The 22,706-nt window shown below is 40.9% G+C and overlaps 1 protein-coding gene across 1 annotated transcript; it reads right to left on the bottom strand.

Annotated features, from left to right (window-relative positions):
* Nucleotides 1-14,622: 14,622 nt before the first annotated feature.
* Nucleotides 14,623-18,449, bottom strand: LOC147899206 (S-type anion channel SLAH2-like). Its single transcript, XM_087377922.1, has 4 exons — nt 17,559-18,449; nt 16,592-17,362; nt 15,785-15,816; nt 14,623-15,287 (listed from the first exon to the last, which is right to left on the bottom strand). Exons 1-4 carry the CDS (start codon nt 18,429-18,431, stop codon nt 14,876-14,878), a joined length of 2,088 nt encoding a protein of 695 aa, XP_087234048.1. The 5' UTR covers nt 18,432-18,449; the 3' UTR covers nt 14,623-14,875.
* Nucleotides 18,450-22,706: the final 4,257 nt, after the last annotated feature.

Here is a 22,706-nt window from a genome sequence, read left to right as displayed (position 1 = left end):
GTATTTGCAATCTCACATTTTTTTGTATACATGTTTCCCCTCTTCCATATGTATACATGTTGCCTACCACTTCATACCCTTTGAGAGCTTTATTGAAGCCATCTCACATCCTTGCAACGTTGAAGGAGGACCCAAGACCCAAAGTCTTGCATGTGTGAGTTGCTCAATAGGTGTTGAATGACTTCAAGGGCATTGTGGATGCAAAGGTATGCTTGGATCTTGTGATGGTTTTGGTTTCAATCGTGAAGCCTATATAGCTATATTTAGAATTCTCAAGTTTGCTATTACAGAAAAGTGTTCGAAGTTTGATCAAATAAAAACAAACAATCGTGAGCCATAAAAATTCTTGGAGCATACCATCATGTCGCTAGCACAATGAATTGGCATAGCCAAAAGCAACCTATTATTTAGTCATTTAAGATGAATGGTTCCCATAATTCTAACTTTGACCTTGGGGGTCCACCTCACAAAATGTTAGTATACCATGTGCATTCAATTTTTAGAAAAACATCTACTAGTTAATGAGTGAAGAGGGGTGGTTCTTTTGCTGATGAGGTCACAAATTTCATATTTTTCTCCCTTGTATGTTCCTAGGACATCTACAATAGATTTACAAAATAAGGGGGAAAGCTCACTCTGCTACCAACAAACAAACGATGTTCATGAGATGATCTCACAAAATCATTCTCATGATGAAGCCATGGGTAATGCTTCTACGATGATGAACCCATGAACTCGCAAAAGGCTACTCATGCTTAGTCCATGGATAATGCGGTGACACTAGCAAGGGCTTTTTGTTTGAACCTATTTAGCTTTGCCATATCATTTTCCATGAATTTTCTAAAGTATTCCATGCCCTTCCATACAAGAAAGAAGTTTGTTTGTGAGTATTTCTTTACACCTTAGTTTTATTTTTCTTCTAAAAATAAACATTATCCACCTAAGTGAAGGGGGGGAAACTCCAAGTAGGTCATCCAAGTGTTACAAGTGCAATAAAGGGGGACATATAGCAATCAACTATCTAGAGAGGAATAATAATATAGTCACAAAATTACACATGATCGAGGATCAGACAACCAAGCAAGAGGATAATATGAAAAAACACCATTTTGAAGGAGAAGGAAAGTACAACTCTATTGCATTTTTGAAAATTATGAGTTTCATTAACTGGAAGGAGATTTGTTGTCTTAATGCATGATATGGCCAGCCACATGATTAATGACATTCTTGAATTTAGAGTCAATACCTTCACATTACAAAGTTAACGCTACACGAGTGCTACACTCACAAAAACTAAGTACAAATATATTAGAGAAGTCAAAACTATATTAGAGAAGACAAAAATTTGGAAGAGAAGTCAACTATTCACAACTATATTAGAGAAGTCAAAATTTTGGAAATTCTAATCAATCCTTATGATGATAAGTGAGATTTCCTAGCGGCATTCATACAAGAAGTTCATATTAATCTTTTGGGTATGCCCTAGGGCCATCAATGCAATCCAAGGATCTCCCCAGATTGTATTGTAAAAGATGAGAAGGATTTTTATGAACGAAGAGTCAAAAGAAAAGAGTAATTAGTCCTCTACTAAAGCATATTCAAAACAAGAGGGATGCTCTCTAACTTAGACTTGACATGTACACACTGCCTCTAAAAATTTCATCCATCATGTCATCCGTTCCCTTGTCTCCTACATCAAGAAACCAATGTTCTTGATGCATGTCCCCTAGGTCCTCTATAACATCTTTCTTCGTGCCCATGCACTCTCATTCTCTCCATCATCCCTAGAAGCCCTCCCAAATCTTGATGATTACGATGGACATATCAAGTTGCAAGGGAGGAATATAGTTTGCATCTCTCTGCTAGCCCACTCTTACTCTCTCCATCTCTCCCTAGAAGCTCTCCCCGATCTTTGTGATTGCATGGACATTAGGTTGCAAGTGAGGAATAACTGTTTACCTCCCTTTGTGATTACATTGACATATCAGGTTGCAAGGGAGGAATATAGTTTGCATGGACATATCATGTTGCAAGGGAGGAATATAGTTCTCTTAGCCTACGATAAAACAAAGAAATGTTTTTATGCTTACACATGATGCTTCAACTGAGAAGCAATAAAACACACATACCAAGCAATGCAAATAATAAATTTGATTAACATCAACATTTGTGAGCACATTAATCTTACTCGTGTTAATGGCTCTTGAAAAGCATCATATCAGGACACATCCATATATATTAGTAGAAACCCATTGATACATATTTTTAAACACTTATGTATGATGCATGGAAAAGCAAGGAAATATGCATGCCTAACTATGAAAATGATATCTAACTTGACACATCATACTTTGTGAGAAAATGAATATTACTCACATTAAGACCTCTACAAATTATTATATCCATTGACACATACGCATATGGTAGTATCCCACCAATGCATGTTTTTAGACACTTATGCATGATGCATGGTCCAAAATAAGGAAATATGCATGCCCGACCATTGAAACGGTATTCAAACCACATCAAAACTTGTGAGAACATGAATATTACTCCCAATAAGTCCGATACAAATTATCATACCCATTCAATAAACCCATTGATGTATTGACTAGGTATGATTTGATTTTGTTTTAATACATATAGTAAAAAAACCCACCGATGCATACTTTTTTATGTATGATGGATGGACAAAAATAAAAAAATGTATAGGCCTGACATCAAACACTTATGAACACATGAATCTTAATCACATTAAGTCCTTCGCAAAGTATCATAACCATGGGACACATACACATATGGGAGAGACCCACCAATGCATATTTTTAAACACTTATGTATGATGCATTTTTTTTAACACATGCATAGGAACCTACCGATGCACATTTTTTAATAATGCATGATTGAAACAAGGAAATATGTGTTCCAAACCATGAAGATTATATGTAACATACAGCAAGGCTTGTGTAGATCTAGATCTTGCTCACATTAAGGCCTTTGCAGATTACCATAACTATTGGACACACACATATGGTAGAAGCCCCATGATGCATTATTTTATACACATGAAAAAATCCTACATACACTCACCTTTGGATCATGGTATGGAACCTATAAATCATACCTCAAAACTAGCCCATAATATCAAACTCGTTGAAAGACAAAATGATGTTCACATTGAATGTATAGCCTATACCATGTGCGTGGGCAAGTGACCCTCTCATGATTCCATGTGAAGCTCTCCTAGACTAGGCTTGCTCTAATGATGAACTATGTCCATCCATATTTGCACAAATCACTTTCTTGTTAGATATGTTAGACTAACATTAAAATGCAAAAAACAAACAAGTAAAACCTACCCATGAAGATTTTCTCTATTTTCATTTGGCATATGTGTCATTCTTCTCAAATTATGTGTATATTTTTGTTTGTATAACATAAATTTGTATTTTTATCCATTAAGAAAAATGTGAATTCTAACAAGAATGTTGGTAGATTCCCAAGGAAAAATCCCAAAACCCAAACAATTTTTGCCACTTTTGTTGTATGCATCTACAATTATCTCTGTCTCCCCATTCCACATGCCTTTCTCCCCCCAAGATCACTCCCATACCCTTCTCCTCCATCCTCCTCTACCTCCCCTTATTGCTAGAACAAGTTTGACGTCCACTTTCCCTCTTCTTGATGCCGTAGGAGGTCAAGAGCTTGAGGAGCTTATGGGCTTTAACTATCCAATGCTTCGTTACTATCCACTCTTTTTCTTTCAAATAAGTTCCATATTTTTTTTAACTCTTGTTTCTAAGAATTATTTACTTTTCTTTTCCATTGTTTCGATCTTAAACATGAAGTTACTCTAGATTGGTGTTTAAATATGAAAGGAAGCATGTTTTTTTAGAAAATAGTTAAACATGGATTTCTAATAGAGGTTCTTCTTCTTGTTAACCATATTTGTATCCAAACATACCACTTGTTTTCAATCAAGGAAACAATTTGCAATTTGAAAGGGAGAGGGAAAAAGAAGACTACGATGGAGGAGGAGGAAACTTACCTCTTTCTTGCTAGCTAGCTTTTCCTTCTCTTCCTCTTTATTTTTCTTGCTTGGTAGCATCCTCTTCTCTTAACTTTGCTAGGATTGTTTCATAAGAATAACTAAATTCTCTTTTCTTGTTTTCATCGCCTACTCCTGCTATGATCACATCCTAGGGTATAGTTACTCCATCCTTCATGTAAGTTACTCTAGCAACTTTTTCATGTTTATCATTATTTATGTAAATGTTTTGGAATCGTGGAGAATCTAATTAGTATCATGTCTTCTTTTTAATTCTTACAACTCAATAGCTATGATTTTTTGTAGGTCCTCACCATCTCCATCGAGGTTGATCTCTCACTCCCTAGCCTCATGCATCTCTCAGATGAGTCTAGATGAGGTCGCAGGTCTTATCTCATAGCTCCCACACGCACAACTGCATGTAGCAAGACAACCATACATAGTTGAGAGGTGCAATGCAAGTCATCTTCTAGATTCTAAGTCTCACCACTTCTATCATGGGAGACACATGCCTACTAGTGAGGTGTCTCTAGTAGGTCCATGAAATCATCATAAGGAGAATGAGAGGACCATGAGGACTCGTGGAGAGGCTAGCTATTGTAGGGGGATAGATGATGTGGTCTCTCTAATTCATGTGAGTCTAGAGGTACATCAAAAACATAGCCAGCTAGTAGAATGGCTATCCCTTACATTTCTAGTGGGATGACTACACCTTTCTTGTCAAGAACCTTGGTTCCATCTACGAAACCATAATGGGCTTTTTTAAATACTAGCGTTGCTAATATTTCTATAAGAATGCCTATGTCATACCGGACATGTAGGGAGTTTCTATGCCTAAGAAACTACAATTTGGATCATAGCTACATGCTTGATAAGATGCATCTCATCATGACCCACTTCAAATTGGAGATCCAAGATGCAGTGAGAGCCAATATACAAATGCCATCACTTGTGCATAAGAGTGATTGTAAGTATGCCAAGGACAAGCTACGCGATGAACCTAAGTTTGACTAGAAACAAGTAGCAAAAAGCTCTTTGGTAAGAAAGAAACGTTCTTCTCCCCGTGGAATTAGTGGCAAGGGGTGCTTCACAAGCCACCATATAAGTATCTTTACTACCTTTCTCAATCTATGCATTTGGCCTTATTTTAGTTATGCTTATAGTAAGGCATTGTATCATGAATAACTATTTTTTATTCGCCATCATGTGGTTAGCCTTTTGTGAAGGAGGAGTATCGGTATGTTTTTCATAATAGCATGCAAAACCTTTTTGACAAGGGCCAATGCATGATTGGGTGTAGGCATTTTTTGTGGAGTTCAAGGAATATATTTCATATGGCTAACCTGATCGATTCGTAACTTATCATTTCTCAATGAAATTTGACAAACTTGGTGTCTAAACTAATATACACATTTCAAACATGAATCTAAGATCAAAAATTACACATTGGCTGGCATTCTACATGATATCTTTACACTATTACAAATGTTATTCCTCTAAACCATGCAGCTTGGACTGTATAGGATATCCAAAAAATTTTAACAACATTGAATAATGGTTCTACACATATATGGTGGCTATTGTTTCTTTGAAAGTGCACTATTTGAGCTTCCCACAAACCAAAGGAGGCAACCAATTGAGAACCTTTTCTCATTTGGCTAGAAAGGAAAACTTTTTTTAAAAATGTACTCTAGACTTAGTGAGCTAGTACATGGTGGTCTTAAAACTTTGATATTTGGTGATATTTGTTGCTTAGTTCACCCATAAATGCATGCACTAGAAAAAACTAATTTCATACATGTGCAATGATGTTTGAATAATCCCACATTATCATTTTTCATTGGTTGCTTTTTAAAGTTACTATCCTATAATGAGGCCCGTAAGCATGTCAAAGGTGGTTCCCTTTCTTAATCCATAGCATCAAACCTGCTAGCAAGCTGTTTTGCCTTTTGCTTTTTTTAGCCATTTTGGACCTCTTTGTACTTGTTTAGGGTGCACAAGTTGGTGGCATGTACAACCAAAAGTAGCAAAACATAGCTGCCAATTTTCCCCAAAATTTGAGAACTCCTACTATTGCATTCAAAATGTTCACTAAATTTACTTCTCCCACATTGGTAAATCCTTAGTGCACACATGTGTATTATGTCCTACCTATCACATTAACATTATTCTAGAATCCGATTCGCTTGCATCCATGACCTTAGTTTCTTTCCCTCCCTACATTTTGGAAAAAAAAATTCCTTCCCCCCATGGCTCTCCATGCTCCTTAGGGGTTTCTTGGAAGTTGGAATGTGCACAAGTTTTGATTCTTGTCATGGGGCTTTCAGGTAAGTCCTTGTTTCTCCTCATAAGCTAGATGTCTAATGACATTATTAATTTATTGTTTCTATGTTCTGTTTCTTTATTTAAAATAAGGAACCACATGGTGTAATGTAGTTTCTCATAGGCTCTGCAAGACAACTAGACAGAGGCTACAAGATAGGAAAGTTGATATACCTAGGAGGTTGAAGGCCATGGAATTTGATGATATACACAACAACACAAAGAAACTATAGACGTGCTTGATAGATGCACAAAATAGCGGGCGTGTCTATAGGCGTTGCTTGAATAGAGAAATTACAGGCGTGTCTAATAGTGTGTCTAATAGCTCGTCTATTTGCACATGTATTAACATGTCTATTAGTGCGTCTACACTGAGAAAATATGGGCCCGTCTAACATTGCATTTATCAACACGTCTATTTGCATGTGTATTAGCGCGTCTATTTGCACGTTTACACTGAGAATTAGACGCGTATTTAGATGCTAAACAGAGAATACAGAAAGTGAGATTTTGGTGTACATCATTGCTTTCCAAACATTGCCCATGATTACCAAAGCACATAATTTTAACAAAAACAACAATGCTTTTTTGCAAGCCCACATATACAAGAATTAAGTGAGGTGAGGAGAATGAGACAATATGTAAAATAGTTTTTCCAATATCAATGATGGGCTACAGTTCAATCTCATCCTCAATGAGATCAAGCCTTGCCAAACTATCTACTTCAAAATCCAAACAAGTGTTTAGATCTACAAATACATTCAACCCACTACTACTTGTGCTACTCATGTGCTCATCGAAATCAGCATCACCAATGGTAGGCTCGTCCTCATTGGTAATGGCCTCAATATTTGTATCTCCTATCTCATGATCATCCTCCTCTCTCATATCACGGTCATCATCACCTCCATGGCCATGATCATCCTCCATACGCTCCATATTAGTCAATGTACTATACATCACTTTGGAACGTGGCATAATAGGTATGACATACGCGCTTGCTTTGCTTTTCTTCACATAAGCTTCACGCGGCTTGCTTGCTTTGTTATTAACAGATCCACAGTCCGACACTTAAGAGGAAGGCACCCACACTTACTTCTAGGCTTACACTTAAGAGGAAGGCACCCACACTTACTTCCAGGCTTACATGAGAAGAGGGTGAACAAGGAAGAGAAGCAACTTTGAAGAAGGACAAGAAGCTTCCATACCTCTATCCAAGGTAAGTCTCTTTACGGTTGATCTTCTTTTGAAGTTGCTCTCTTTGGATTTGTCCTTTGTCGTATCCAAGAAACGAATGATTTTGGTATCAGTGTTACGCTTTTGTGTCGAGCGCATGTCCTTTTCCACTTTTTAGAATAGTCCGTCTGTCGGAGTGCATCTATAGATGCGTCTCGGAGCACGTCTAAAACCGCACCTACAGGCGCGTCTATCGATGCATCTAGCCTATTTACAGACACATACAGCCGTGCCTATAGATGCGCTGTTATACGTGAAAATAGACGCACTTCTCAGACGCGTCTATAGATGCACTCCGACAGTTTTAGATGCTTCCCTTCCCTTCCCTTCCCTTCTCTTCTCTTCCCTTCCCTTCCCTTCTCTTCTCTTCCCTTCCCTTTTCTCTCTCTTTTTCTCTTCTCAGCTCATCAGTAATCTTCTTTTTTTTCTTTTTTCCAATTCATCATGTGGCCAGGAAGCTCTTCAGGCTCACCTGATCTCCGGGAGTCTATTTTTAGGGAGTTATATAACCTTTTAGGGAACCCTCCCAGTCCTGCTGAGTTATACGACTACATGACGGGTACTCTAAACACCCCCCAGGAGTCGGCACTCCAGACTCCAAACCACCCCAATCCCACACTAGCTGAGATTACCCCAGCGGAGTCAGCACAGCCTAGCTGGCTACACAGCCGAGGCCCTTCCCCTATGCCGTCTTATGCCCCTTCCCCCATGCCGTCTTATGCCCCTTCCCCCATGCCGTCAGGAGGTCTTTCTGTCTTGTAGAGCCGTCGGCATACTCCTATGCAATCGAGACTCGGTTCTCCAGCTACGAGTGGTCCACGTAGTCCCATGCAGTCTCCAGCTATGAGTGGCCAGCGTACTAGCTCGACACGACACGGTAGCAGGCGTAGTAGCAGGGAGAGCAGTGGGGGATGCATGGCACAGTGCTTTGGGAGGGGTGGTGGTGGGGATGATGATGATTCAGATGATTTAGACGTGCCTCTGGGTGATGGTACGATCTTCTATGATATCACTCAGACATGAGGCATCTTGATGGATGCACGGGGGAAGGACATCATGGCCTTCATGCGCTCTGTAATTGCTAACAATTACAGAGATTGCTTTATCCACTACAAAGACCAGCCAAAGAGATTAGCTGATGAGACCCTCGCTGCTGTTCGCTCTAGGTATCCTAAACAACCCAATCGTCAGTTCACAGATAAATGGGCCAAGTCAAAGATTGTTACGATACTTGGCAATAAAAGATCGTCGCTTAAGAGGCAGGTACTAGCGGAGCTTGCCAGGCTTGAGGGAGGTCCACCACCAAGGGGCCCGCCCCACACTGCTCACAAGCATGAGTGGAAGAAAGCAATGAAGTCAGTAAGGGAGGACCCCACTCTGCAGCACATGGAGGCACGAAGGATCCAGATGGAGCAATATGGAAGCATGCATTTTGGAGCAGGGGGTGTTGAATCATGGGAGGCCCAATTTGTAAGTATCGATCTCAAATTATATTGCTTATGTAGTTTATTAGGAGGTTGTTTCTTTGTACTAACCCCTCCGCAAATTGTGTCGTCTTGCAGCTTGATATCGTGGGCAGATACCCTACTCCTGTCGAGACAGCCTACCACCGCCACCATTGCAGAGGAGATACATGGAAGCACTTCTATCATGATGGGTTGATTACTGAGGAGCAATATATCCGAGCTACTGGAGCAGCCCCCGAGGTATTTGAAAGTAATTAAATAATGTCAATATTATAAGTAAAGATTTGATTTTTCATACATTGATATATGTTGTCCCTTGTTTACAGGCCCCTGCACAAGAAGACGAGGAAGAAGACGACGAAGGAGGCGGAGAAGGGAGCGCAGAAGGGAGCGTAGAAGGGAGCGTGGAAGAGAGCGAGGACGTGGAGAACTTAGATTAGTCGTAGAAGTAGTGCTAGCTACTCTTTTTTGTACTTAAAGCCACTGGCTTGGCTTCGTGCCTCTTGTATATACACTCCTCTTATTTTTTGTACTTGAAGCCACATGACGTGGCTTAGCTTCATGCTATATGTACATACAAGCACTTTTTGAGCTTTCAATTTTCTTGTGCAACGTTCTATCAATTAATGCCTTGTGAACTAAACGTTTTGGAGTTGTAATGTTTTATTTGGAATTGTAATTGTCAGCTATAGACGTGCTTGCAAGAGTGCTAATTAAAATGGGTTGGCTATAAGAATTGAATTACACAATTTGGAAATGGGATTCCTATAACTACATAGCATACACAACATACACAGCATTCTATAAATTTAAAAAATATTATGTAGCGTGTCTATCAATGCATCTATAAACGCGTCTATATATGCGTCTGTCTGTTCGGGTAGCGTCTATTTGGACGTCTATAAAAGTGTCTATAAGACCGTTTATAAATGCGTCTATACATGCGTTTAACAATGCGTCTGTCTATTTTTTAAATTTTTTAGCAGAGCATCTATTTACGCATCTATATGCGCGTCTATACGTGCATCTGTCTACTATATAGACGCACCGTTAGACACGGGTCTCTAGACGTGCAAATAGATGCGCCCGTAAGTTTTTTTTTTTTTAGTTCAATAAACGCGTCTGTGTGCGCATCTGTGGATGCTTTGTCTTGTTGTGACAATATCCAAATGGCAATGGAAGACACATTTGCAATGAATGGAGGGAGAGAAAACTTGAGTAAAAATGCCTCCTTATCGAGTAGCTAGCCTTAGAGGCAGTAGATGCACTCGGGCGGTGCCATTAAAATGATGAGCATGAGATGTGGTTTCAAGGCAATAGAATCTGGTCATTTGTGGGACTAATATGCTTATGTCCTCAAAATATTTACCTTGCACCCAAGGATTCATCAAGTGTCCACGCTTTGAATGTCTCGGGAGTTGCATACCCAAGAGTTCATACTCTCTAACTTAGGGGATGGCCTCAACAATGAGAAAGGGGTGAATAGCTTAGACCAGCTACTGCAAAGAAGGTGATATTATCTATGTTATTTTCATCTGAAACAAACATGAAATTATTGGGTGCACAATGTCAAAGATGTTGTCCACTAGCGTGACCAAACATGATGCTAGCAATTGGCCATCCAGTAGAAGCAATGTAGCCTAATGTGAGAAGCTTGTGGAAATCAACTCATTGCAAGAAAAGGAGAGATTGCCTAAGTGAGAATGTCATTTTTGCTACAATGGCATTGTTCTGACAAAATAACACGAGTTTCTCCAAACAAGAAGTACATCTGTAGGTTGTGGATTGGATACAAGAAGCAAGAGGAGCACATCATACACGTGCTCGACACAACGTCGGTCAGTCGGACTTCCAATGCTATCTTTGGTTATATTTATTCCTTGCAAATCATTATGCTGTTACATTTTCATTGCATCTTATGAAACTTTTGGAGAGAGAGAGAGAGAGAGAGAGAGAGAGAGAGAGAGAGAGAGAGAGAGAGAGAGAGAGAGAGAGAGAGAGAGAGAGAGAGAGAGAGAGAGAGAGAGAGAGAGAGAGAGAGAGAGAGAGAGAGAGAGAGAGAGAGAGAGAGAGAGAGAGAGGGTATAATTTTCCAAGCCTTGTGCTTGAAATAACAACCACGATGCTCGTTCTACTTGTGGATCTATGTAAGTGTGATACATTGAATGTGGTATGCATGCAATCTGGTCTAAAGTCCCATTCCTAGCACATGAAAAGATACACCCATTCTAGCCATAATAGCTTGTGTTGCTAGTCATGAATTTGACTATGTATACCAATGATCAATCACTTGAGATTGTATGCTTTCATAACTAGGTGTCAATGAAATTTGGGGGTTGGGGGGCCGTTGATATTTGTGTTGTGTTGGTTGAGAATTTTTAGTAATGTTTATCAGTTTTACGTTTTAGCATACCCACTTGTTTCTGTCACATTCCAAGCACTCACTTTTTTCTATCACATTTCAAGCAATGTAATAGCACGTCTTAAGCACCTATTAGCATATTTTGAGCACTAGTTAGCACTTTTTAAAGCTCTTGTCTTATGAAATGAGGGTTGGTGGTGGTGGGGGTGGGGGTAGGAGAGAGAGAGAGAGAGAGAGAGAGAGAGAGGCAATATTTTTTGGCAAGCAAAAACTTCCATGATGGTGCTGGTCAAGGACTTTGTGCTAGTTGATGTGCTGGTCAAAACTAGCGTGTTGATTGCAATCTTAGGTAGGTTTTATGAATACTCTTTATAATTTTTTGGATGAGAAGACAGAGCTATACCTAAGATTTAAGGTTGAGGATGCTGAAATAAGTAGGCAGATGAGATTCAAGCATTGCAAACCCTAGTATGTCAAGAGAATCAAAGAAAATAATGTGTGTTCTTGCAAAACACACATAGACTTTGACTTAGCTTCAAATGATTTGAATGACCTAGGATGTGGTCACACTGGTGCATTTCTTCATGGAGGTAGATTCCCATGTCTCCCAAGTGAATTTCCAGTATAGTGACCACTTGGATCCTCGTCGTGTGTTGCAAGGGTATGCAATTTTGGCACACTACGTTTTGTGTGGGAGCCAGTGGTTTGTCCAAAGGGAGATTTTGAGTGGCACCAGATTGAGTGCATTTGTGGCAAGTACCCAATGTGGTGTGAAGGAGAAGCAATTTGTTTGCCAAAATGACTTCAAGAAAGACAACCTTGTGGAAATAAAATCGAGGAAATTTGGAATATCCTAGGTTGAAGGATCAAACAAGAAGAGATTTCTATTGTCATACAAGACCACTCCACCATAGTGGCTTACTGGCCACATAGTAGCATCCATCCCAAAATGTATGCTTCACGATTTCGTAGCACTTTGGCAAGACAAGCACTTCAAGACGTGCCTTGCCAATTTTTGCAAGGACAGAGTTATCTCTGCAATTGATTTTTTTGAAAATTATGCTTTTCACGAGATCAAAACACAGCTATAGGAGTCGGATGTAGCCATTGCCCAAAGTGAGCAGAATGTGGAGTGACTTAAGGACAAATTTTACATCGTCAGGTTTAGGGAGAAAGCAATCAAGAAAAAGTTTGCCAACGAGGAGACACAGATGACTGTCTCACTAAAATCTGAAAATTATTCTCTACAAATGCAATAGGGTGAGATGTGCACGTTATGCGATGACCACATCCTAGATCACTACCACATCCGCTGACGGCCCAACTGTTTGCACCCTATGCACTATTATTGCTTTGCAGTATTCATGAAGGAGACATTGAGATATAAATTGTGTGACTATCTATTGCTTAGGACATGGATAGATCAGCTGTGTCTGCCTCATGAAACTATTAGGGAGGAGAGAGTGGAAGTTATCTAGAGAATTCATGGAGAGAATGCTTATAAGCCTCCACCCAACAAGGAGGTAAATCCAGGGGGGCCAAGTTATGTACGCCTACCTAAAAAGAAGGCTAATCAGGGGGATCCAAGCAGTAAATCTCCACCCAACAATCAGTAAAGCTCAGAGTCACTAGCTCTTTCCTTGACATGTGACTTGAGACTTTTATTTCAATTACCATCTTGGTGTTTGTTTTACCTATGATGATTGATATGAATATGATGATTTAATATAATTTAATTTTTCACTTTGGTAATTTGTTTCAATTGGGTGGCCTTGCAACTAGCCTTCTTGTTTTCTGGATCTTGGAAATTGAATTTTGAGATGTGACTTCCCTTCATGATCAAAAACATCTCAAAGTAAAAGGATGACATTTGAATTACCCTTCAAAATAAAGTTATAGGCCATCCTTCAAATTTGACGCCTGGCTTTCATAATGGACACTTAGTATTATTCCTTATAGCTTGGGAATTTAATTATCATGATGGCAGTTTCACAAAAGAGCATGAGGCAAAGCTTCACTCACTCTAACGGTTCTTTCACAACTAGCATAATAGTATTTCTAGCCAAAAATATCATTGGATTGCACAAGAATGCCCAGAGAGACAGAGAGAGAGAGAGAGAGCACCAAGTAGCTTTAAATTCCTTGAGGTGACTGCATGTAGTGAATCTGCAAAAGGTATGAACTGCTTAGCCTTACCATCATGCACTTCCAACCTTCTATTAGACATTAGCCACGTATACCTCTGAGCTTGTGGTGGCTTCATTTTGCTCTGCAATTTTGGGCGTGTACATATGAGCATCTTAGGGCATCATGTTTGCCCAAATTTTTCAATCACACGATAATTCAACATCAAGAGCCAGAATGGCTTCTTTCACTGCAAATGTAGCTCTTGCTCATGAGCAAGGGATATCTTAGGATACCCTCTACAAAATATCAACATCACACATTCATGAAAATGCCCTTAGTTGTACAGACTTTGACCAGCCTTGGTGGTAAAATCCGTGTGCTCTGTTTCCTCCCTTATGCTACTGCCTTGGTAAATCTTGTCAGAATGATAGAATGAGCTAGGACCTAGGTAACCTGGAGGTTGCGGAATGCAAATTGCATTCGCACAACATATTTAACCCTTATGATTCACAACTACTCAAGCCCTTACTATACTTTATTAACCATGCACAGGAACCAAAGCGCTTCTACGTTATATGTCTTTCCTCTCGGTTCTCTCATCCCAATGAAGCATGTGGATGCACAGGAATCTCAAAAGGGCTGTATGTTACATGCCCTTCCTCAGTGCTTTTGCAGTTCTCACTCGTAAGTGTTCCCTCCAATGCAGTCTGCAGCATTCTTCAGAACAAGTGAAGAGACCCTCTATATGTATGATCCTTCTAATCCTTGTGCAGTCAAAAGGACTCAGACACTTGCATGGATTTTAGAGAAAAGATATCACATATAAGCACAATGACAAACACATCTCAGAAAGTTAAGCATTACATCATTCCAAATCAGTCCTATAATACCGACGGAAGGTATATTGCCTAAGGTTCTATAACCGGGCATGACATCCAGACTGGTGCTATGATTCCAGTCTCCGTCCAAACAAACAGAGACACCATCCAAGAACTCACTTGAAAATTAACAAAATCACACGTTTGCAAACCAGAAAAAAATTAAATGTGCTGTTGGCTATTGAAGTATTTTGAAGCTACATAATGCAAAACCAATTTGGCCTTGCAGTATCTGTTGTCGTTTACATGCTTAGAGTCCAATTCACCATCAACCATAGCAAATGGCATCATTTGGCTACCTTGGTAGGAAAAAGAGACTTGCAACTCTAAGATGTCCTACTCAGGTATCAACAGAGAGTTCAGATATGTATATGTGCCACCTTATCATAGATTCTACTTTACTAGCATTCAGTCCTCATTGATGTGATGATGTTTCTTACACCCACGGAAGCTTGTTTGATTCTTTTGGAAAAGGATCAGATAGAACGATGGGTAAATGTAACTGTAGCTGTACTTTAGATTCTCGCGAGGCCTTGCTTTTACCATACAGTAAGGTTGCTGGACTATTTTCAGAAGATGTATCATCCTCGTTCAGCTCCTTGATCTTCCGTTTTACTGCGTAACTTTCATTTGTAATGGCAATTGCCATGTCATTCGGAAACATAGAGCACCAGAAGATGTGGAGGATGGTGGAGCAGCACAGTGAGAGAACTGTGATCGATGATATCAAAGAAAGCAGAACTGCCAGACCCTGTGTGATGGGATGCTTTACTTTCAGGGAATAATGAATAGTTGCAATGGCTGATGAAGTCATTGGGAAGGTGTATGCCCACCATGCAATCGAGAACCTGTACACATAAAAGGATCCCTTGTCAAAACCATTAGAAGAAGCAGCCTACTTTGAGGAAAGATTCCAATATTTATTTTTTAAACTGTATATCTTCTCCAATCTGCATTCACGTCCTCTATTTTTTGGAAATGCAGGGTCTAATTCTTGGTAGACATCAAATTGCTACCATTCCAATGTCACACAACTACAGAGGAAATGTTTGAACAATTGGTCGATTCTCATATTCTAGATACACTCTGGGAAGTTTCAGTGGCAATGGAGCACTCCTCTTCGACACATGCTGTCTCTATCTTCAGTAAAAGATCATGACAGCTCTTGGAGAAGCAGTTGCTACATGCAGCTCAAGCAAGTCTGTTTCATTTCTTGCAAGCTGCTATAAGTTGAGGTCCCACAGGACGTATACTGCGTGGAGAACTTGCAAATCTAGGGACAATAAAACCAACAGACCAATTTCCAATACAAACCGCTAAAATGCACAGCACACAAGAAGCTTACCGAAATCCACGGAAGAAGTTGATCCGCACCACCTGAAATTAACAAAGAGACTAGTAAGTACTTCAAAGTCCAGACTCTGCCACAATCCTCTCTCTCTCTCTCTCACACACACACACACAGTTCTTTTGTAAACTCTCTCTCTCTCTCTCTCTCTCTCACACACACACACTTTTCTTTTGTAAAAACTCTCTCTCTCTCTCTCTCTCTCTCTCTCTCTCTCACACACACACACACACACACACATAGTATGCACCCGCTCGTGCACGCACACACACACACATAGACACTCCCACCTCCACCAGTTACCAGCAGCCACCCGCACCCGCACCCAACTCTCTCTCTTTCTCACACACACACTTTTCTTTTGTAAGAGCTCTCTCTCTCTCTCTCTCTCTCTCTCTCTCTCTCTCACACACACACACACACACACATAGTATGCACACGCACATGCACGCACACACACACATAGACACTCCCACCTCCACCAGTTACCAGCAGCCACCCGCACCCACACCCAACTCTCTCTCTCTCTCTCTCTCTCTCACACACACACACACACACACACAAACACACAGGACAAGCATACACATGCACATCGAGCAGCAGAAAAGTAGAGAGAGAAAGAAGAGGAGACAGTTGTGAAGGAACAAGTGACTTTTTACAACTCAAAAAGTAGTATTCATACGTTCTGAGAAGGGAGGAGGAACAGAACTCCTCTTGCAAGCGTACTCAAATTCCAAAGCTTTCACAGGAACAAATCATTATCAGCATACATGTATGATGAAACAAACATGGTGTTAAGCTTACCAGAGATGAGTAAAGGAACAACCCCACAAAGTAGGCGATTCTTGATACAAAGTCAAAATCGCCCACAATTTTGGACCAAGCCACACTTGCAGTGCTCGGTGCCGCAACAAACAGGAAAAATACGGGGTGAAGCTCCTTGGGAAGTGCAGCAGCAGTGGGCAATCTTTGATAGAGTGTCACAAAAAGTACCAAATAGTGTGCGAGACCCACAGCCCAAAAAAATGTGGCCATTTCTTTCCAACCAATAGTTGCAGCCAGAAGAGCTCCCACAAAATTGCCCACCAGGGATAAATGTGTTGAGGGATTTGCAACCTTGGACAATCTCCTTTCACCTCCGGATAGCCACTGTCCATATATCTTTAGCTCTAGTGCAAAGATTGGAGCCATGAAAAGGAGACACAAGATAGGGTGGGCGGATCTGGTAACTGCAGGAGGAACTCCCAGCGTCAAGAACATGCAAGCTATCCATGGAGCAAAGAAAAAATTGATGCGAACTGGATGGTAAAATTCACGCCTCACAGCTTCGAAGTAGTAAACACTCTTCAAAAAATACGTTGTGAAGATGGTGAGAAGTGCCATAACAGCCAAACACCAAAGTGTTAGATTAATAACTTTTGGAACATGCATAAAGTGCATGGAAGCTGCAGTTGCCAAAGTTTTCCAAAGGATCGTCTGACTGCCAAGCCCAAGACAAATACCGAAGCATCCAATAGGGAACCGCAACAGAAAGGGCCATTTTTTATCAGTTGGGAGCAAAGTGGCCTCTGAATCCTGTAAAATCCAATGCATCTGGAGTGTGAGGGCATAAAAGGGACGACAAAGGGGGCTGTAAGTAGTACTGTTTCAGAAATCTACCAAATTAACAACTTAAATCCCATGCAAGAAGCCGATTCCTACTACAAGTTAACACGTTTACATGACAAGGAAATCCCACAAGTTGACAACTCTCCAGGAAGAGAACACTTACCCTCAAGATGTCCAGCTCTGGTCCCTTGAGAGCATCGAAATAACGCCCCGCAGACATCACATTCTGCACCGCAGGCAGTGTAGGCTCGCTGCCATAACTTCCATGTTGGCCTAGCACGTTCTGGTGACGAGTGGAGTTCAAACGCGAGGGGGCCCTCTCTAACTTTGTAGCCTTCGTCTTGAAAACGGAGTAATCTTCAATTTTGGACCTTGCATGATTTTGTAGATTGCACCCTGGCAGAGGGCCAGAGTGCATGTGAGCCTCGCGCGACATCGGGGGGTTCTCAGAACTCAGCCCTGGATTCGGTTGGGAGAAAAATTTCTCACGCGGCCTCGTTCTCCGCTTTTGTTGGAATTTTCTACACCCCATTGCTTTTGAGCGTTCCTTTGCAGCATTTGGCAACTCAACATTGAATCCAGGATAAGATGGAGTGACCTTGCTTCGTCCAAAGGAGAACTTTGGAAGATTGCATTTGAAGACTTTCTTTTTCTCTGCCTCAATAACCATAGGGGAATTTCTGATTTCGTTGGCAGATAATCTTTCAGAATGGCATGCCCAGGGAGCGGTCTCACTTTCTGTCTGAAAGGTTTCGTCACCTATACGTAGAGACCAGCTCCGCATCTTATCATCGTTCGAAGACAGAGGGCTCCAATCCCCTTTCTCGATATCAGCAAACGACAGGCGGCGCAACGCAAAGCTATTTTCGAGAGACGCTTCGGAAAACAATAAGCACTCTCCAGTAGACAAGCACTTTAATAAAGGTGGTAGCGATTCATCGGGAGAGATTGCAGATGTTTGCTTCAGTTGTGATTCTGCAATTTCATGATCGCCAGGTGCGGGAGATAAGACAGAATGAGCTTCTCGTTTAGTCATCTTCGTTTCTGTTGAAAAGGGAATAATCCTGCACAAAAATATTCCGAAGCTTGTCAATCTCAGTCTCTTCAAGCAGCTAATCCCAACTTCCCACAACGTGCATTAAAATACAAACAAAACTGATTCGTATTTCTGTGACAACGCTAAAGGCCTAGCTTCCGCGCTGTGATTGTCGGTTCATTTTCAAAGTTGATATCCACCTTCCCGCGAACAGAAACATTATTTGCGTATTGTAAGGATGTCTGGCCATCGCTTACCAGATAACACGGAAATGTAAGAGTTTACAAGTAGAAGATGGAGGTTAAGACGGAGAACGAGAGATGATCACAGAGCCTAGCTGGAGACAAGTAGAGACTTTGAGGCCTGCAGCTGATCAAGGAAGTTCTTACAACTGTAATGTTGCAGAAAAATCCACTCCACTACTAGAGTCCGGTTTGAATATACAGGAGTACAAACAGCTAAATCTAAGACAGATCGAAATCCTGTGGTTGTGCGATGGCGAGGCGAGTTTCCGCATGCGAAAACGAAAACTTTCCTAGAAATGCGGCCTATAACGACTGGCCGAAGTTGAAGAGAGTCGGTGGCGCAGAAAACTGATCGTTTTCACGTCTTCTTTCCCAAACTTTGGATTGCAAATCAAACGAAAACGTATATCCTCGATCGGCGGTTGGAATCCAAAGCCACAAAGCTCGGTGTTTGTGGTGTCGGGAGCTCATGGAACCTTTATCGGGGCTCCGAGGTAGGACAGAGAGAAACCAAACCTTGATCGGAGCTCCTACGTGGGAAACGAAAGGGACGACGGAGAGCAAAAGCGGGAGATAATTCATCGGCGGGGATGGACGTGGAGAGCAGGAAGACCGGGAGAAATGCTGTTGGTGATGGATCAGAAAAGCGTCGGCAAGGGTGATGAGCAATGAGGGTAAGATGAGCGATCGATGCGTGAGATTTGAAAATGCAGAGAGATTGGGCAAACGTACCGGAAGAAGGTGAGTGGAGAGACGACGGAATGATGATTTTGGTGTGGTTGCTGAGATGATGAAAGGATTGTGTGATTGAGGAACAATACTAAAACTGGGAAGAAGCAGAACTGAACTGAAATGAAATGAAACGAAACTAAACGAAACGAAATGAGCAGACAGAGAGAGAGAGAGAGAGAGAGAGAGAGAGGAGCTCAACAGATTTGAGTTGTCCCATGCCATTCAATCCCCTTCCTTTTTATAGAAACCTATCGAGTGGTTTCCCCCCCCATAACAAGCCCCTACACGTACCCTTGCGCATCGCCTTCCCTCCCACAGGGGGAGGCAAGGAGTGCCTTTACTACTCCGGAGGAACGGGCGAGGGCGGAGCGCGAGGCGGAGCGGGAGGGGGAAGAAAAGGTAAGGGGGAGAGAGAGAGTTCACATCAATAGAAACAATCCAGGTGGCAAAAGTTTGTGTGACACACTTTTTTATCAAAGTGTAGGTAGAACCCTACCCGGAAGGCAATGCTAATAAGATGTGTGCCACAACACTGCCTTTTTGTAACTTTTCTGGAGTAGATCGATAGTCGACGTGGGAGGGGAGAGCGCACGCACAAGCTAACAAGAGAGAAGAAGAAGAAGAAAATTTTATGAACGTCAAGCCACAAATCAAACAACAGTCTGAGCTGTCGAGAGAGAGAGAGATCAAAATTGAAAGAGTTAAGAGCGGCTACTTGCAAGGCAACACTAACAAGAAATTAATTATATTTAGTGTTCACAAAAAAACATTTTTCTCAACAAATCACAAAACTTGAGGTCTCAAATTTTTCGAGGTTTTTCTTGGGAATTCGCAAATGTGTTAGCTAGAAAATACAACAAGTGAAAATGAAAATGAAACTGTTACACAACTAAGAATTTTAGAGAGCAGTGCATAAGAAGCCAAACATGATACTGCTCAAAAAGCAATTAGTTGTTCGCCAATTGGTTTATAAGGTTGGCCGAATGAGTGTCAACAAAAAACATTTTTATGAACAGATTACGGTTTCAAAAATTTGAAGGTTTTTCTTGCGAATTCGCAAAGTTTTAGCTAAAATAGAACTAAATTCGTAGATCAAAGAGTCAGTCACAAAGTTAAGCCAGCATTTCTCCCCATACACCCCCCCCCTCCCCACGTCGTCTACTATACTCCTCTTTATATAAAAGAATAGAAGAATAGAAGGCCAAACTTGGGGTCTCAAATTTTGAAGGATTTTCTTGAGAATTTGGAAACTTTTTAGGTGAAATATAACTAAATTGCTTCAAATTTTGTAGATTTTACAAAATTGAGAAAACAAATGTTTATAGGTGAAAATGTTGCAAGCAATGATGTATACAGTTTACAAGTTTTGTGTTTTATTTAAATTAGGCCAGTCGGCACCCCACACAAACTTTCCCTATTTGCCCACATGGCCCCCCTTTTGCTAGCCCATCAATACTAGTACCCCCTCACACAAAAGTGAACTTGCCACAGGTAAGCTTGGGCATAGGCTTTACACACAAGGCAACCAACCTGCATTAAATCTCCCGACATGCCCCTATCACAAGCACAGACAAAAGAAGTGCCGATTGCCCCACCTCTGATATTTCATTGGCTTGAGCAATGGTGCCCATAATCGGGTAGTCAAGAGTGGCTGTCCAAGCTGACATGAGCACTAGGTGGCAAGTGATTGAGCTCTTGGACTCTCGAAAAGTTCAACTATGTGTAAAAGGGGGTGCACCCACCCATCCCAATTAAACATTGGCTCCTCGCATTAAGGATGGGCAAGCATCTTTGGTATGTAAAGGCCCTAAAGGCCTTATGACATTCTAGTAACTTTTCGAAATTGGGAAATGTAATGCCAAGGTGGCATGTGGTCCCCCACCTTTGTTTCCCTGTACTAGTGAGGAGCCCTCAAGCTCAATGGTTTTGTGGTCCCGAAAAAAAGACTATGAAGCGTTTGATTGAAATCAATGGTTTTGATTGAAAATGATATAAAATCAGCATTTCCACTAAACAATCAACATGGGGAATTAGTTTTTCCCATAAAAACCCTTACACATAGACGCACACGTCTTCTTTTTTTGCACGCATACTCGTACCATTATAAGGCCTAAAACCTAAGGCCCACTCCCCCCCCCCCTTCTCCTCCCATTGCCATGTTTTAAGTACCTCATCTTTTAATTTTCCCTTCAACTTGCACAAGTCTCTCTCAAAACCCCACCCCCCTTCATTGAAAAGAAAAACTTCTATCCAATGTTTATGTCACTTTTTTCCTCACGTTATCAATGCATGCATGCAACTCAACCTTTGAAATTTACCTTCAACTTGCACAAGTCTCTCACACCCCCACCCCCCTTTATGCTAAAAAAAGATTTTCTATCCAATGTTTATGCTGCTTTTTCCCTCAAGTTATCAATGCATGCAACTCAACCTTTTTAAAAAGGAATCCATACTTGTTCATCCCACACTTTATTTATGGTATAAGGAGTATATCTCCTTAAATTTTATAGCCATGAATTCATAATCCATAAGAGGCTCCAAATTAAATGATGAATAATCCTTTCCCCTACCCTCTTAAAAGTCCTATCACATTGCTCACATGAGATCAAAACTCCCCTAATAAGACCATGGATACCAACCTTACAAACATTCACAACCATATCTCATGCCACTGCACCACGCCGTAGCCATTGCAAACACCACAAACAGCAGGGTGGCCAAGGATCATGACCTTCTGTAGTGAAACAAAGCAAGCAGTGAGTATCAAATCCTTATATTGCCAACTTACTCCAAGTCAATGGCCAAGATTCATTAATTGAAATCTAAGCCATGACTTCTTGAGAGGCTAAAAAGAAATTAGTATGAAAGGCAACCCTATTTATGTAATCATGCTAATTTCTTTTTAGCCTCTCAAGAAGCCAAGAAATTTGTAGCCAAGATTACATAAATACTAAATCTTGCCAATGCCCACGTCCTATGGGCAGCAGTCCCCATCAAAGGCCCATTGCAATTTCCATATTGGGCACTTTGATACTAACCCAAAACTCTCTATGCCCCCAAGTGACGTTGTGTAACTTACACTAAGGGTGTGCGTGGGTAATGAGTACTAGGTTTTTTCCTGGGAAAATTCTTCCCATCACATTTCATATTATCACTCCTTTTTGGATGTATGTGGTCCCATACCATCAATGTTCCTCTTACAATATAAAGGGGAAGCGAATCTTCTAAAAGTAGTATGCTCTACTTTTGACAATGGCTTAAAAGATATGTAGGTGAAGCTTTGCTCCAAGTTCCTCAA

The sequence above is a fragment of the Dipteris shenzhenensis genome, chromosome 8, assembly GCF_047967505.1.
Source record: "Dipteris shenzhenensis isolate YYH24624 ecotype China chromosome 8, Dip_SZ_1.0, whole genome shotgun sequence".
Classification (NCBI taxonomy): Eukaryota; Viridiplantae; Streptophyta; class Polypodiopsida; order Gleicheniales; family Dipteridaceae; genus Dipteris; species Dipteris shenzhenensis.
The sequence above is the reverse complement of the archived record's forward strand: the minus strand, read 5'-3'. Positions and strand labels throughout refer to the sequence as shown.